The 15,949-nt window shown below is 37.0% G+C and overlaps 2 protein-coding genes across 3 annotated transcripts; both read right to left on the bottom strand.

Moving 5' to 3' along the window:
* Positions 1–11,087: 11,087 nt before the first annotated feature.
* On the bottom strand, positions 11,088–12,472 carry LOC110867966. 2 transcript variants are annotated; one of them, XM_035975132.1, is made up of 6 exons: positions 12,436–12,472; positions 12,282–12,359; positions 12,007–12,141; positions 11,668–11,775; positions 11,386–11,453; positions 11,088–11,302 (listed from the first exon to the last, which is right to left on the bottom strand). In XM_035975132.1, exons 1-6 carry the CDS (start codon positions 12,469–12,471, stop codon positions 11,281–11,283), a joined length of 447 nt encoding a protein of 148 aa, XP_035831025.1. In that variant the 5' UTR covers position 12,472; the 3' UTR covers positions 11,088–11,280. The 2 variants fall into 2 exon arrangements, with proteins under 2 accessions (XP_035831025.1, XP_021972721.2); XM_022117029.2 differs by having other exon boundaries at positions 11,286–11,453.
* A 562-nt stretch (positions 12,473–13,034) lies between these two features.
* LOC110866594 (ATP-dependent Clp protease ATP-binding subunit ClpA homolog CD4B, chloroplastic-like) lies at positions 13,035–14,577 on the bottom strand. The gene is made up of 3 exons (XM_022115736.2): positions 14,410–14,577; positions 13,682–14,109; positions 13,035–13,581 (listed from the first exon to the last, which is right to left on the bottom strand). Exons 1-3 carry the CDS (start codon positions 14,554–14,556, stop codon positions 13,536–13,538), a joined length of 621 nt encoding a protein of 206 aa, XP_021971428.2. The 5' UTR covers positions 14,557–14,577; the 3' UTR covers positions 13,035–13,535.
* Positions 14,578–15,949: the final 1,372 nt, after the last annotated feature.

Below are 15,949 nucleotides of genomic sequence, written 5' to 3' on the forward strand. Positions count from 1 at the left end.
TACTCACCTTAGGTTGCGTTGCGTTTTTCTTGGAAAAGATTAAGAATCAAGGGATTGCCCAAGAGGATGTGCACAAGAGGTTTACCCTATTAATTTTGAGGATTTGTTAAATATTTGGGAATTTAGAGATTATTTAATAACAAAGCAATTTAGAATAATACCAACATGTCTAAAATAATAATCATACGTTTCATTTTTAATATTTGGTAATTGATGAAATAAATAACAATTTATTTATAAATAAGTGAATAATAATAAATAATGATATTTTTATATGCCATTAGAATAGTATTTCTAAAATTCTAGATTATATAGATTATTAATTTCTAATATATTTAAAATAGAAATTCTGATATATATATATAAAATAATTCTGATTATTATTTATATATAAAAATTATAATTCTGAGTTAATAAAATAATTCTGATTTTTAAAATGTAATTTCTGATTAAAATAATAAATTCTGAAAATAATAAATCTGAATAATTAAAGAATAATAATTCAGATTCAAATAATTAAATAAAGTTTCTGTTATTTAATAATTCTGATATTAATTCTGAAAATAATTCTGAGAAATTAAAAATAAATCTGATTTTTGTAAAAATACTGATTATAAACAAAACAGAAATATTAATTCTGTTTATAATATTTCAGGTTTAAAAAATATATTAATAATGAATCTGATTATTAAATAATTAACTGGAATATTATTAGTAATAATATTAATATTAGTAAACTTAATAATAATAAATATAATAATGATAATAGTAGAAATAAAACTGTAAATAAAAAAAAGAAAAACGGGACTGTAAATAAAAATAAAAAAAAACGGAATCGGTTTACCGGCAGACGACGGTGAAGGTGGTGGTGCGGTGGTTGCAGACGGCGGCGAGTGGTGGCTCCGGTGGTCCACGGCGAAGTTGGTGGCTCCGGCTCCGGCGACGAAGGTTTTCGGTTTCGGTTTGTTTCTTTTCGGCTTGATCGGTTTGTGAAAGAGAAGAAACATGAATGATTTGGGTCGGGTTTTATAAAGATGAGCAGGTCTCGGTTACAGATCGTGAAAGGTCACAAAAGTCCGGTAATTAGTCCAACAGCCGGAGAAGATGAAAGGTTTGGCGGTTAAACGTTTAAATTCGCGCATTTAATTTGCGGTTATATGCAATACGGTTTCGAGTTATGTCGGATGTGGTATTCCCGACCGAGTGGTTGAGCGCGTGTTTTGTGAACTAGAGGTCGCGGGTTCGAATCCGGTTCTACGCGTATGAAATCCATTTTTTTTAAACAGTTAACAGCTTAGACTAACTGGGTTAGTCACTAACTGAGTTTTCTGGCTCAGTTAGTGCTGCCCTTTAATAAACTTAACCCAGTTAGCTGATTTAACTGGGTTTTCACTAACGGAGTCAGTTTGACTAACCAAAATGCTCAAAATCATTAAAAATCAGTTTAAAATATTTATTTATTTAATTTTAATTATTAATTTACTTATTTAAAATATTAATAAAATAATATAAAAATTATTTTAACCCAAATTTCGATATTTTTACCGAATTAACGTATAAATTCCCAATTTTTGTACGGTTTAGGGTAATCTCTTGGCAATGATGAATTTGAGAGCTGAGATTAAGATAAAGTTTCACTGTTTTTACGTGTTTAACATAGTTTGACATGTTTTTAATTGTTTCAACAATACATAGCATTCAAACACAAATATGGATAAAATCATGCATTTTCATTATGATTTCAAGTCTCGAGTACAATTTGGGAATAGAACCAAATACCACAAAGGTACAACTTACAAAAATAGAAAGTACAAGTAGACTTGCCAAAAATGGAAAGATCGAAAATACGAGGTGTCACACCTCTTGAGTTTTAGGGGCCCTGATCCTGATTCTGATTGTTCTGAAACTTTCAGGGTTTGTGCAGAATCACCTGGGGATCTTCATTAGGGTTTCCTTAATAGATAATTAACACCTTAAGTATTGATTTTAGTGAGAGTTGTTACAGCAGAAGTCCCGAAATAATACCCCAGATATCACTGAGTCTAAAGAACTAGTATCTCAGAATATGGGACCTTTCAAACGAGATTTCAGGGGTTACCTATATATCCAAGTAGTGTTCCCCACGAATTTCACAACTTTGAAATTTTAGGTTTATATCCCGAATAAATCTACTAAATGTGCGAAAACCTATCAACACATCATTAGTGAGACTGTTTAACTCATTTAACCTTTACAATTCTTTAGCATACTGTAATTGTCTAGCCGATGTACTATCATTTTCCCTTTATACACAAGCTCTTTTTCAATTTTATCATGTTTTTGTATTTTTGCATTTTTTACTGTTTTTGTATTTTCTGAAAATAAACTATATACATCTACTCCCCCTAAATACCAAAACAAGTAAAAAATCGACAAACCATTGCAGATTGTTTCTCATCTTCATCCGCAACAGTACTCTCATCAACGCCAATTATACCATCCTACACCGAAAGAAGCTTCATACCATTCATTTTTAACAAATATTTAAACCGATTTTTATCAAAAGCTTTGGTATGTAAATCAGCTTTCTGTTCGTCAGTGTGGATTTTCTCAATTCGTATCAACTTTTTCTCGAAGCAATCGCGAATAAAGTGATGACGAATTTCTATATGTTTAGTTTTAGCATGATGTACTGGATTCTTTGTTATATTTATAGCGGCCTCATTATCAACAAAAAGAGGTGTGTTAAGAAACTGCAAACCGTAGTCGCGCATCTGTTGCTGTATCCACAGGATCTGAGAGCAGCAACTGCTAGCAGAAACGTACTCCGCTTCACATGTAGATAATGCCACAGACGTTTGTTTCTTACACTGCCAGGTAACCAATCTAGGTCCAAAGAACTGGCATCCTGCAGTTGTTGATTTGGTATTGACTTTGCAGCATCCGAAATCCGAATCGGAATACCCTTCGAGCGTAAAGTCGCCTTTTCTAGGATACCACAACCCCAATGTAGGAGTTCCTTTCAGGTAGCGTAATATCCTCTTCACAATAATCATGTGCGAAGCTCTCGGGTTAGATTGATATCTTGCTGCGAGGCACGTTGGGTACATGATATCAGGACATGAAGCAGTTAGATACATCAAAGAACCTATCATGGAACGGTAGAACGTTTCATCAGCCTTGTCTCCAGTGAGATCTGGATGAATCCCATGATTTGTTGCAAGTGGGGTAGCAGCTGGAGTAGAACTTGACATTCCAAATTTCTTTAGAATATCATGCACGCACTTCGTCTGATGAATGAAAATTCCCTCAGGTAGTTGTTCAACTTGTAGTCCCAGAAAGAATTTCATCTCCCCCATTGATGACATTTCGAATTTTTGCTTCATCACCTGTTTGAAATCTTTGCACAATTTCTCATTCGTCGACCCAAAGATTATATCGTCTACATAAATCTGAACTATCAGAAGATGTCCGTCGACCTCTTTAGTGAAGAGAGTGGCATCCACTTTTCCACGAATGAACTTGTTGGCTAGTAGGTGTTGAGACAAAGTCTCGTACCAAGCTCTCGGGGCCTGGTGTAAACCATACAGCGCTTTGTCTAATAAGTAGACCTTGTTTTTGTGGATTGGGTCGGTAAAGCCCGGCGGCTGACCGACATAAACCTCCTCTTTGACCTTCCCATAAAGAAACGCCGATTTTACATCCAACTGATATACTTTGAAGTTCTTCCAAGACGCAAATGCTAGGAAAATTCTGATTGCCTCTAGTCGTGCTACAGGAGCATAGACTTCTGTAAAATCAATCCCTTCCTGTTGACTAAAGCCCTGAACAACGAGTCGAGCTTTGTTCCTTACAACAACTCCTCTGTCGTCTCTCTTACACTTGAATACCCATTTTGTATTGATTTTCCTATGACCATCCGGTAAATCCACTAACTTCCATACTCCCAACTTTTCAAACTGCCTCAATTCTTCTTGCATTGCAATGACCCAAGAGTCTTCAGTAAGCGCCTCTTTATACGTTTTCGGTTCGATCTGCGAGATAAAACAACTTAATGAAAATTCAGTTTGTAAAGGTGCTACTGTAGAATAAAAACATGTTAAGCCCTGGTCTATTTGACGTCTCGTACGAACGCCTGAATGCAATTCTCCTATGATCAACTCCTCTGGATGATAAGAAAGAGTTCGCGGCATCACTTCGCTTGGAACATCCACATCACCTTCCAGATTAGTAACATTTTGATTTGCACTTTGTTCACCAACTTGGTTTATTTGACTTGAATCCTGAATCTGCTCCCCCTCAGAATCTGAATCTCTATGATCAAAGATCGGCATGTTCTCAGATTCCTGATTATCATTCTCAACCGACTGATTATGTTGAGCAATTTCATTCTGTTGGACATCATCGTGTTCACCAGCATTACTCGGACCTGCTTCATCATCATTCGAAGTTTCCTGTGGTCGTCTTGAATACTCAGCTGGGAACCTTTGCAGTGACTCGTACTCACGCAAAATATCCAATTCATCAAAGAAATCTTCTTCTTCCTCTTCTTCTTCCTCTTCTTCTTCCATTATGTCAAATGATTCCCACAACTTATCGTAATGATATCGCCATGAATCTCCTGGACTTTGTAGTGGCATAGTATAACCTTGACATTCAACATTTGCAGCTTCAATAATCCGCTTCTCACTTGGAACGAAGACACGACGCGTAGGACTTGAATATCCTACAAATATACCCTCGATGCACTTCGGACCAAACTTTCCATAAGACTCTATAACTGTAAAGGGTGACCCGAACGGTTCTAGATACTTCAAATTCGGTTTGCGATTATTGATCAGCTCAAAGCATGTTTTGTTGAACTTTTTGACAGTGAGAACCCTGTTGAGCGTATAGCATGCGGCAGAAACAGCTTCAGCCCAAAAATTAATTGGTAACTTTGAATCTACGAGCATAGTTCTGGCCGTCTCGATTAGCATCCGATTTTTGCGTTATGCGACTCCATTCTGCTGCGGAGTGTACGGAGCACTAAACTCATGCAATATACCTCTTTCATCACAAAATTCTTCCATTTTGCTGTTCTTGAATTCAGTACCATTATCACTTCGAATTCTTTTGATACGCCTTTGGTACAAATTCTCAATCTTCTTGAACAACGCCATTAAACTGTCAAACGTTTTGTCTTTCGTCTTCAAGAAAGAAACCCACGAAAATCTGGAATAATCATCAGTAACCACAAGACAATATTTATCTCCTTTAATACTCTTGACATTCACCAGACCAAACAAATCCATGTGAAGTCTCTCCAGGGGTCTTGAGACTGAATTGACTTGTTTTGTAGGGTGTGACTTTTTCTTCTGCTTGCCTTTAACACAACTAATGCACTCCCCTTCCAGATGAAAACCTTTGACATGAACTCCTGTAACCAAATCATTATGCACCAAATGATTCATTTTTCTAAGATGTATATGCCCCATCTTCCGGTGCCACAATCTTGATTCTTTTTCTGTTGCTCTGGACACGAAACAATGAGCCTGACCCGTGGTTGTAGTAGCTACACTCATATCCAACATGTATAGATCATTAACTCTCGGTGCCCGCATAATAATCCATTCCTCAGGGATAACAAATCCTGGTTTCAAGATCAAACATTCTTTATCAGTGAAGTGAGTGGTATACATCCTGTCACAGATCTGCGAGATACTCAGCAGATTGTTCTCCAGCTCAGCAATGTAATTAACTCTCTCAAACGTCACAATCCCGTTGGATAATGTTCCTTCACCAATAATCCTTCCTCCTTGATTACCCGCAAAACCTATGTATGCTCCATTTATGTTTCTGACATCATACAGCAACGCAGTCTTCCCTGTCATATGTCTTGAAGCTCCACTATCCATGATCCATCTGGATACAAGTTTTGGAAGATCCTGCACATAACAAACATGATTTAAATACTTCAATAAAGATGCCGATTCATGCTTCGCGATCAAGGAAGCTCCGGCAATTCAAACTGCTTAGTCAAACATGGTGTCCACCCAGGCCTCATCAGCCTTAGGTGTAACCTTGACAGTTTTAACTCTCGCAACTTGAATTTTAAAGTTTTTAGCCTTCAGAGGTGGAAAATTTGCATCATAATCAACTTGAATTGAATCCTCATAAGGTGAAACCTTTTTCTCAATTTTTGGTTTCCAAACTTGTTGAGATAATACAACCCGTTTGTAAAATTTGTCATTTTTAATTACCGTCTTCTTTACAGGTTCATTTTTCACTTTGATGTTATCATTTTTCACACTCTTTTTCTCAACAACGATTGGTGTTTTACCCTTCACCTCAACTTTCTTTTGTTGCATCTTCACAGTTTCAGTCTTAGGCTTTACGTTGGTACACTTTCGTGCAATGTGACCAAATTGATTACATCTGAAGCATGTTCGAGTATCAGTTACTCGACTTGTGCCTTCAGACTGAGACTGAGAGACTTTCTTCTCAAAGAACTCTTTGTTTGATTTTGAAAAAAATTCTTTCTCTTCATCAGCAAGTGAACTCGAACTGTTCACAAACTTTTTCTCCTCAACAAACTTCTTGTTTGGAACATGTCTTTTCTGATAAGACTTACCCCCTGATAACCACCCGACCAATTGTTTCGGTTGTTATTATAAAAACGCGGTGGATTAACAGATTTCTTGTTGTAAGCTTTTTCTTTCTCAAAACTCATTTTTCTCTTCATTTGACTCAGATTGTTCACTGCTGACAACTCAACTTCGACCAACTTGAAAACATTTGTCAATTTGTTCATGTTAACATTCTCAATCGGAAACTCTGAATCCGAAAACAACTTATCAGATCCCGACATCTTGTACATGACAAGAGTAGGTTCATCCTCTGAGTTGTTCTTGGACTTTTGTTTCGGAATGTATTTGTCCAGAAAACACCCACCTTCCTCAGTAGTGTCACTATCCGTTTTTAGCACATTTTCAACAACACCTTTTACAATATCATTTTGGACACTATCGTCATTGGAAGATGTGAACGTGACATCAATTGAATCAGGAAGTTTCACTTCACTTTCTTCTTCAATTTCCACCAACCCAGATTGCTTTTTCGTGTAATTATCCAAATTCGGAGGTGGAACTCTATAAAAACCCACCCCGGTTCCATCAGAATAAACATCTTCGCCAGCTTTGTTTTTCCTGATGGGTTTGGGAACAATGTGTTGCAAAACAAAGCTTGCGGAGCTGTAACTGTTAAGCTTCAACTGGATTCGCTCGTTTTCGATTTCAGCCCCTTGAAATTTAAGTTTCAGTTTAGCGATTTCATCCAGTTGTTTGTTGATTGATTCTTCTTTTACTCTCAGCACTGCTTTTAGATGAACGTTTTCTTTATAAGTTTTACCATTTCGATCATCACTATCTTTCATTGTGCTTTTGAGTTTTTCAAACTTTTCAGAAATCTGACGGTTTTCAAGAATTAACTTTTCATTTTCATTTTTAACTTTTTCATGATCAATTTTATCATTTTCAATTTGGTTAGTTAATTCTTTTATCCGTTCAGTCGAAGCTTTAACTCTTTTGTCACGCTCAAGAATTTGATTCTCAACGCTTCTGACTTTTGCTGTCAGATCCTCAACTTTCTTACCGTTGAGATACGTGACTGTATTACCAAATTTGCACTCTTTGTTGCAATTTTTGCAATCAACATTTCCATCAATTTTCTTACCTGACGCATTTGTTGACAAGTTTGAACTGACCTGGCTTTTTGACTCAGACACGGAGTTAGAGTCTACCTCAAGTGCCTTAGCAGCCAGCACTTTGTCAGCCATTTTTCCAAGATTCTCAGCAGTCAACTCATGCGTTGTGTCAATAACCCAGTGTCAATCTTCTTTGACTTCTCTATCTCTTCTTTCTCATTTTTCTCTTTCTCTTCTTTCTCCTTTTTCTCTTTCTCTTCTTTCTTTTTCTCATCTCCAGTTCCCCACCATTTATTCTGCCAATAATCATCCTCATCTTTGAACTCCTTGATTATTGCTTCCAGATCAAGAGTTTTGTCATCGACAGCAATATTTCCATATGGATCAAGATAACACTCTCTGTCCGGATCCCGTCTTCTCACTCTCTTCGCTTCCAAATAGATACCGGATATTCTAATTATTCTGTTTTCAGCCAACATTTTTCTGTGTCTGTACTTTTGCTCTTCAGTTCTGTTGTCTTTCCACGGAACAGGTTCAGTTTTCGCCATGAATGCGTAACCAACCGCATCTTCCTCCGGTAGAACCTCTTGACTCCAATCATACCCCTCATCATCATAAATCACCGCAAGAGCTCTAGATTTCTCTTTGTTGTCTTCAACCTGCTTCAATCTAGGCGGCTTGGATTTATTCTGGTGATAAATTGCCTTCTTGTAGTAGTCCTCTCTGAAAGGGTTCTCCGACTCATCAGCATATGCGTTTCTGCATTATCGCTTGAAGTGACCTTTCTGCTTACACTTGAAGCACGTCACCTTGGACTTATCAAAACCCAGCTTGGTAGATGGACCACCAATTGTCTTCCTGCCAGTTATTTCCATGAAACGCTGTGCTCGACGAACAGCACTGGCCATACACCAACGAATGTCGATTAATTCCATTTCTTCAGGATCTATTTGATCATAGTCCTCTTTTGTTAAGTTGTTGCCTATCTTCCCTGCTACTAACCCTTCATAAGACTCCAACACAGATGCTAGAAAAGTCATCTGCTGTTTAGCCGACTCCTCATCAAAATTCTGAGCATTCTTTAAGTCTATTGCGATGTTGCATTGAAACTTTGCATCAGAATGAGTTGCAGATGATGGAGATCCACTGTGATAACCACTGTGATTTCCACTGCTTTGACCACTTTGACTTTCTTTGCTTGCTGTGGACACATTCTCAGCAGAAAAAGCAGTTTTGGGAGAAGTTGCTTTAGGCATCATGCTTTTTGGATAATACAAATCCAAATTCTGCTGGTAGGATGAGTGATTGACTTTGTATGTCTTCTTCAGTTCCAACTCGTGACTTTCAAGTCTCTCAATCAACAAATCCACAGTCAACTTTGCAGGCTCGATAGTGTTTTTCAGCATCAGCGCATAATATCTCCAATCCATCTCGTCAGGCAACGAATCGAACAATTTGTCGATAAGCTCATCCTCAGGATATCTAATATCATGTCTTGCTAATTCCAGCTTCAGATGACCAAACCTTTCTATCATTTTACAGACTGACTCATTCTTTAAACAGCTAAACATATCAAATTCTTTCCTAAGAAGTTTCTTTTTACTTTTCACAATTTCAGCACTTCCTAGACATTTCATTTCTAGCTTTTTCCAGAGATCTTTTGCATTTGAATAATTGATCAATGAGATTATGTCCTCTCGGACGGACTGGAATAACAAAGCTACACATTTTTGCTCAGCCACAAATGATTCAATCTCCTCAGCTGATGTTAAAGTTTCACCATTTTTGTTTCCATCTTGATAACCAGTTTCCATCTTGATCCAATCTTCAAACTTTCTTGACCACCTAATGTATTCCTCGATAGCCATTAGCTTTGGAGGTTTATTGAATGTTCCGAAGGCACTTTCCGATTCCCAAGCTTCCTTTTTCTTCACATTCGACGGATTCTCATTGTTTTTGCTTGTAGATGAATCGTCTCCTGAATTTCCAGAAAATGCATACAACTCGCTGAATGGATTCAAGAATATATCATCCATCTTGAGTGTACCTGCAAAAACAGCAATCACTTAGAAAAATTTTCAAGATTTTGAAACACAATGACACAAAAGCAAAATAGCAGATTGACAGAAAAGCGAAATCAGACTTATCCGTATGAGCGAAAGTGAAATGTTCGTATGAGCGAAACCACTAGTGTCCGTATGAGCGAAAGCACTAGTGTCCGTATAAGCGAAATACCCAGATGTCTCTATGAGCGAAACTATGAGGTTCGTAAAAGCGAAACCAGGTAATTTTGAGCGAAACCTATGTATTTCTAGCGAAACCTGCGATGTCTGAATAAGCGAAACCCTATTTTAGTCAGTTTTTACCATTTTTAAGCCGTACTTTAATCTGATTCTTTCTAGGGTTTGTTATTACTATGTTTCACACGTTATATTCGAAAATCAGGCCATTTCAACCGTAGGAACCAGTTCAAATCGAAAAAGTGTGAGAGAAAGTGAGAAGAAATAAGAGAATTCGGTAGAATCAAGCTGTAGTAGTATGAACTCCTCGTCCTGAGCTCTGATACCACTTGTTGGACCGAGTTCCGACCCTAAACAGTCAGTTGAGAATGTTCATCTTCACATACAAAGGCGGAATCAATACACATGAAGTTACACAGCTTTTTCCTTTTCAATTCCTTCTCTTTTATTGCTTTCTGATTCAATTTTGACAGAGTTTCGTTACAAAAGCAATGACTAGGTTCCGCTCCAACGTACACGACTAACTTATGTGGTTTCGCTCAAAGATGCTATATATAGTGCCTATGGTTTCGCTTTTACGGCATGACATATAAGCGAAACCCCCTTAGATACCATATGAACGAAACCCCAATGACTAATAAGCGAAACCTTATACAACCTATGACACAAGAGCGAAACCTATAATATAAACACTCAATTGACTTTTAAGCTCCTATGTTGACCTAACTTGACCTAAGACGTAATGCAGACGTAGTCAACAGACATTCCATGCATCAACATTAAGTCATTTTATATATACAAAACATGACCAAATTAAAGCATTAATGTCATCAATAAAACTCATCAAATGTCATCATTATAACTCTACTCAAGAGTTTTACATATGAAGAGTTAAGAGTCTCAATAATTATGGACTTAAATTCTAACTATTGGGAGACCCGCGCGTTGCGGCGGAGTCAATAACGCGAGACATGAACAAATCACCAACTTACCACCAGTACTTACCATCTATAATACCCTTTTTAAGAAAATAAAAGTTATAAAAAACAATAGATTTGTCAATTAAACAAATGCACCACTTAAAACATGATGTAAAAGTTAATATGGAGCAAAGTTTGAAAAAAATATGTTGAATGGACCCCTGTTTGGTAATAACCTACTCATATAAGGTTCGGGTTGGTGGAGTTTGATGTGTTGAAGATTGCAAATGGAGTAAACAGAAGCAAATGGTTGATGTGTTAACCTTCAAATCTTTTCAAAACTTTAATGTGCTGCAAGTGAGGTTATTCAAGTATGCTCCGCTGCTAGAAATCTCCCAACCAAGACATGGATCGCGTTCAAAATCCCAATTTAATTTACCTAGCTTTCTTCCAATCTCTAATCTCTCTCAGTGCATCCACTGCAAAAAGATGTTTTCAACTAATTAAACCACAAAACGTGCAATATATATAAGCTTGAGCTCGGCGTATCTTATAAACTAACCTTCTTCGGGAGGAAGACAAGTTGTGTTGATGGATGCAAAAGCAAAAGGTAGGCTTGACCGTTGACGGCTTCGGTGGTGGTAAGCATATAGTAATCAAATGGAAAAAAAGAAACAAAAAACTTAGATCACTGATCAATTGTTCATATACAAAATCAAAAAAAAATTAATAATAAACAAGATATAAAGTATACGAAACCTGATAACAAATTAACAAAAATGGATTATACATAGCTCAAATTTGAATTTAGAATTCAGTGCAAAATGGGAAGAGAGAGACAAACCTTATCATCATTTGACTGAACATTTGTAATTGTGTGAGAACGTAGGTTAGAGCAAAGTGAATCCAAATAAGATCTTAATACTCTCAAGAATCCCTTTGCAGCTTCCACCTGTATTCAACAAAAATCATGTCAGTCAAACTATCTCCTTGCATTATAATATTTGACTTGATATTTCAAACGCATCAAAACAAAAAAAAGGTAAAACTTCATATGAAGTGCACTGTGATTAAATTCAGAATACCACATCAACCACACAAAATGTTAATATATATCATGAAAAAACTCACATAAACAAATCTTTTTAGTAATATTAATACTATCTATTAATATGAATTATACCTGCACATCTGTGCATTCATAAACCGGTCTCTTTTTCCCTAAATAACTTTCTCCGACCAGTTGAGCATGATAAGGAGTTAAGGCTGCATATAACTCTTTGTACTGAGGGAAATGTGGTATTGACAATGATTTGACCTAATTAATGGAAAAACAACATCAAAATGCAATACATGAGACTTCTTGAAGGATACATTAAAAATAGATAAAACAATGAACATCACAAAAGATGCACGATAACTTTATAAACACTTAATGCAACAACATTAAATGTGCACCTGGTTCTTCTTAACATCAACATATATAACGTTTCCTGACTTGGATGGTACTTCGGCAGTTTTGCTCTTCACACCAACCTTGTCAACATTATTATAATAGGTCAAAAGAGCCGTAAAACTTATTACGCAAAAAAAAACTAAATTAAAAACTTACTATAAAAGGAACAGGTGCATCCAAGAAATCTAGCATGTCATTTAAAACAACATTTGAGCTCGGTGGATACAAATATATTATAGAAGATGTGCCTTAAAAACCATTAAAGCTCGGCTCGTTCGATCTTTTAACCGAGCCGATAAAGAGTAGCATTCGATCTTATAAAAGAGCACGCAACTAAAAGATGATATGCGTCCTCCTCAGCTATGCCACATAACGGACACCGCTCGTTTCCCACGTTCACGCTTCTCCTAGCCAACGCCGTAGCCGTAGGAATCCAACCTTCCATTGCTCTCCAGACGAAATGATTAATTTTTGGCACTGCAATTCTATTCCAGTTAAAAATATTGTTCTGACTCGTATTCGCTGAACTCTTTTCCAACTCATGTCTGACTATTTTAACAGAAAAATCAGTTTTTTTATTATCCGATAGCCATGACCAGGTATCTTTTTTGTCGCTCCTGCTAAGGTGTGTGAAAACCGACTGCAACCCTACGTTTCAGACCGGGTTCAAACAAAGAAATCGGTTTTCTTCACCTCCATCAGCACCTAATACATGGAACTTAATTTGAATATATGTTTCAGACCGGGTTCAAACAAGACGGCACAAAACGGTACAGAGTGCAGTCACTAATCAGTAATTAACAGATGAATAACATAAAGAGCTGCTAACCAAACCGGAAAATCAATAAAGGGAAAAAAATCATAATTATTTTACTGTTTTAGGCTCAGGACCTTATTGATTAAGATCCGCAGACATCATCGCCTTATGTTTCAATTCCAAGAGCATTTGATTGTTTTCCATCTTTATCCTCTCGTTATCGATTCTCATAATCTCCAATTATGTATCTTTTTTACGGCAAGTGCGAAAGGTTAATTTGTTAATGGTAGGAGAGTATACAGAATTGTCAGTGTTAAATTTCTATATATAAAATTCAGCATGATATTAAAATTACCGATATCCCACCGCGATTACCGATATCCGATTTTTTATTAAAGTAGAGATGAATATATAATGAATATAGCTTGCCTGTGTGCAAATGTTATTTGGGTCTGGACCCAAATTTTCAAGAACGCGGGCCGCTACACCTTCACCCTCTCTAAGCAAACCAAGAAGCAAATGCTCGGATCCAATATAATTGTGACCTGAAACATTAAACAACGGTGGAAATACGTTATCACTTTTTTAAATTTATGATGATTGAACAGCATATCAGCATATGTATTGTTTGGATGCGGAGATTACCAAGTTGTCGGGCCTCCTCTAGCGAGAGTTCCAGTACACGTTTGGCACAGGGAGTAAATGGAATCTCGACAGTAACAAACACCAGTGGGTCCCGAAAACATGAAATTGGCGATGGGGCGGTTTGGGTTTTTGAGTCCTACACGAGCACGGCGGATGGCACGGCTAATGGCTTTAACTGCTTCGTCTTGACCGATGATACGTGTGTGGAGTGTTTCTTCCATATTGAGAAGACGGTCTGATTCGTCTGTTGAGACTTTTTCGACCGGTATGCCAGTCCATGATGAGACAATGTGCTGAATGTCTGCTTCAGTTACGGTAGGGCCCTCTTCTCCCGCCTCGGTCTCGGCTTTGCTCATCTCTTTGTTGTTGTCCACAAGAGCGGATATTTGAGTTTTAAGATCCATTTCCCGATCACGCAACTCCCCAGCCTGTCAAGGGCATAATATTAGCATCTCATGTGTACAGAAAAAAATATATGTGACACCATGTGTGGATTGGCAAATGGGCCAAAACAGGTTTTGAGTTAAAACTCGGTTGACTCGTCACTCCATTAGATTGGTTAACCCGTCCACATTTTTTTGGCATTTGAGCCGTTAGATTTTAAGTTAATATTTTTTTAGGGTTTACCCATGTAACCTGTTATAAATAAATAACCCTAAATCAACCCATTCAAAAGTAAATGGGTCAAGTTATCACATACATAAAATTCACAAGAACAAGCACAGTACCTTTTCGAAATCTTGGCCACGAATAGCTTCGTTCTTTTCTTTTGTTATCTGCCTGAGTTCTTTCTCAGTATGCTTCCGGTACTCATCAATTGTTGTAGCCCCAATACACTGCACCAATAGATAATTGACACATAATGAGTTCAACATTTTTTATCATCATGAGTAATTGATGATGACAACCAACTGTATGCACGCATCTCCAAGTATTAAGATTTCACTTGCCTGTAATTCACCTCGAGCAAGAGCAAGTTTCAAGATGTTAGCAGCATCAATAGCTCCCTCTACAGCACCTGCTCCAATTAACGTATGGACCTCATCAATAAACAGAATAATTTCGTCACTTTCCTTGATTTCCTCCATCAGCTTCTTTCGTCGCTCTTCAAACTCCCCACGGTACTTTGTGCCAGCAACAAGCAGACCCATGTCCAGAGTTATCACCTGAAAATCAACAGCATAAATCACAAACAACCTTCATTATACTCAAAATGAGTCTTAAATACAAGATGCAAACAGGAACATGTAAACATGGAGATGTGATAAACATGGAAATGTGGAGTGTATAAAATGGGCTAACATTCAAACTAAATAATTTACTACCGAGATCATGTACATTCAACCAAATAAGCTTTATTTGCAACCCAAAGTTGTATACCTCTCATCCGTTTCACATAACAAACCTCCTACATACCCTAACTTTGACCAATTTGATCCAAAACGAAAGAAATGACCTTCACGACTTAATTCTTTTTTTAGCTTTTCAAGTAAGTGACCTACAATCGGAGAAGCAGTAACCACAATGAGAACAACCATGATCTAAGCCTTTAATCGACCCATCCACATGCCAATTAGTTCTCTGGAGACTTACATTAACCTCTTTGTCCACCATATACAAACCCTAAATTCTAAAAAAAACAAATGTAGTTAACTTATGAAAGCAACACATACCTAAAATGTTAAATAGAAAAAAAAAACACAAACCTCAATGAAATGACCCATACCAATATCAACAAAAATCTTCTGAGAATCATCTTACGAAAAGATGAAGCAATTGCAGAACACCAAAATAGAGTCATGGGGTGATTGTAATATCAACAAAAACTTCAAGCGACATTTATACGAGACGTCTACAAATCGTTCAAATTAGGTTACACTAAAACAAAACAAAAATTAATACATATCTTAAATTCGAATCATGAATACTTTACCAGAGTATAAACCTCGATGAGAAGGAAAAATAGGGTTCTGATGAGGTTTTGTGAAAGAGATGATACTCGTAATATAGCCGCAATCCTCTTCCTGGCACCGCCATCTTCATCGGAACAGAGAGGGGAAACCTAATAGATGTAATCGCCTGGTTGGAGTTGTGATCTATTGATTTCAATTGATAATGGGATATTCAATCAGCCGTTTCATTTGATAGTTGGGATTCTGGATCTTAAATGCAGGAGGAGGGTTTCTCGAGTTTACCCCTAGAGCGTCTTAAAAAATTGTTCAATTTCCTATTCTATCTGCTTGGACTTATTTGTATATACTGTATCAA

The sequence above is a fragment of the Helianthus annuus genome, chromosome 7, assembly GCF_002127325.2.
Source record: "Helianthus annuus cultivar XRQ/B chromosome 7, HanXRQr2.0-SUNRISE, whole genome shotgun sequence".
Lineage (NCBI taxonomy): Eukaryota > Viridiplantae > Streptophyta > Magnoliopsida > Asterales > Asteraceae > Helianthus > Helianthus annuus.

Excerpts from the sequence above, each read along its gene's own strand:
- LOC110867966 (XM_022117029.2), bottom strand. The coding sequence starts at position 12,471 with ATGCTAGATTTCTTGGATGCACCTGTTCCTTTTATA. Across the intron at positions 12,142-12,281 it reads TTGATGTTAAGAAGAACCAG|GTCAAATCATTGTCAATACC; the intron begins GTGCACATTTAA and ends TCCATTAATTAG. Across the intron at positions 11,776-12,006 it reads ATGAATGCACAGATGTGCAG|GTGGAAGCTGCAAAGGGATT; the intron begins GTATAATTCATA and ends TGTTGAATACAG.
- LOC110866594 (XM_022115736.2), bottom strand. The coding sequence starts at position 14,556 with ATGTTGAACTCATTATGTGTCAATTATCTATTGGTGCAGTGTATTGGG. Across the intron at positions 14,110-14,409 it reads GTGGCCAAGATTTCGAAAAG|GCTGGGGAGTTGCGTGATCG; the intron begins GTACTGTGCTTG and ends TGCCCTTGACAG. Across the intron at positions 13,582-13,681 it reads AGAGGAGGCCCGACAACTTG|GTCACAATTATATTGGATCC; the intron begins GTAATCTCCGCA and ends TTAATGTTTCAG.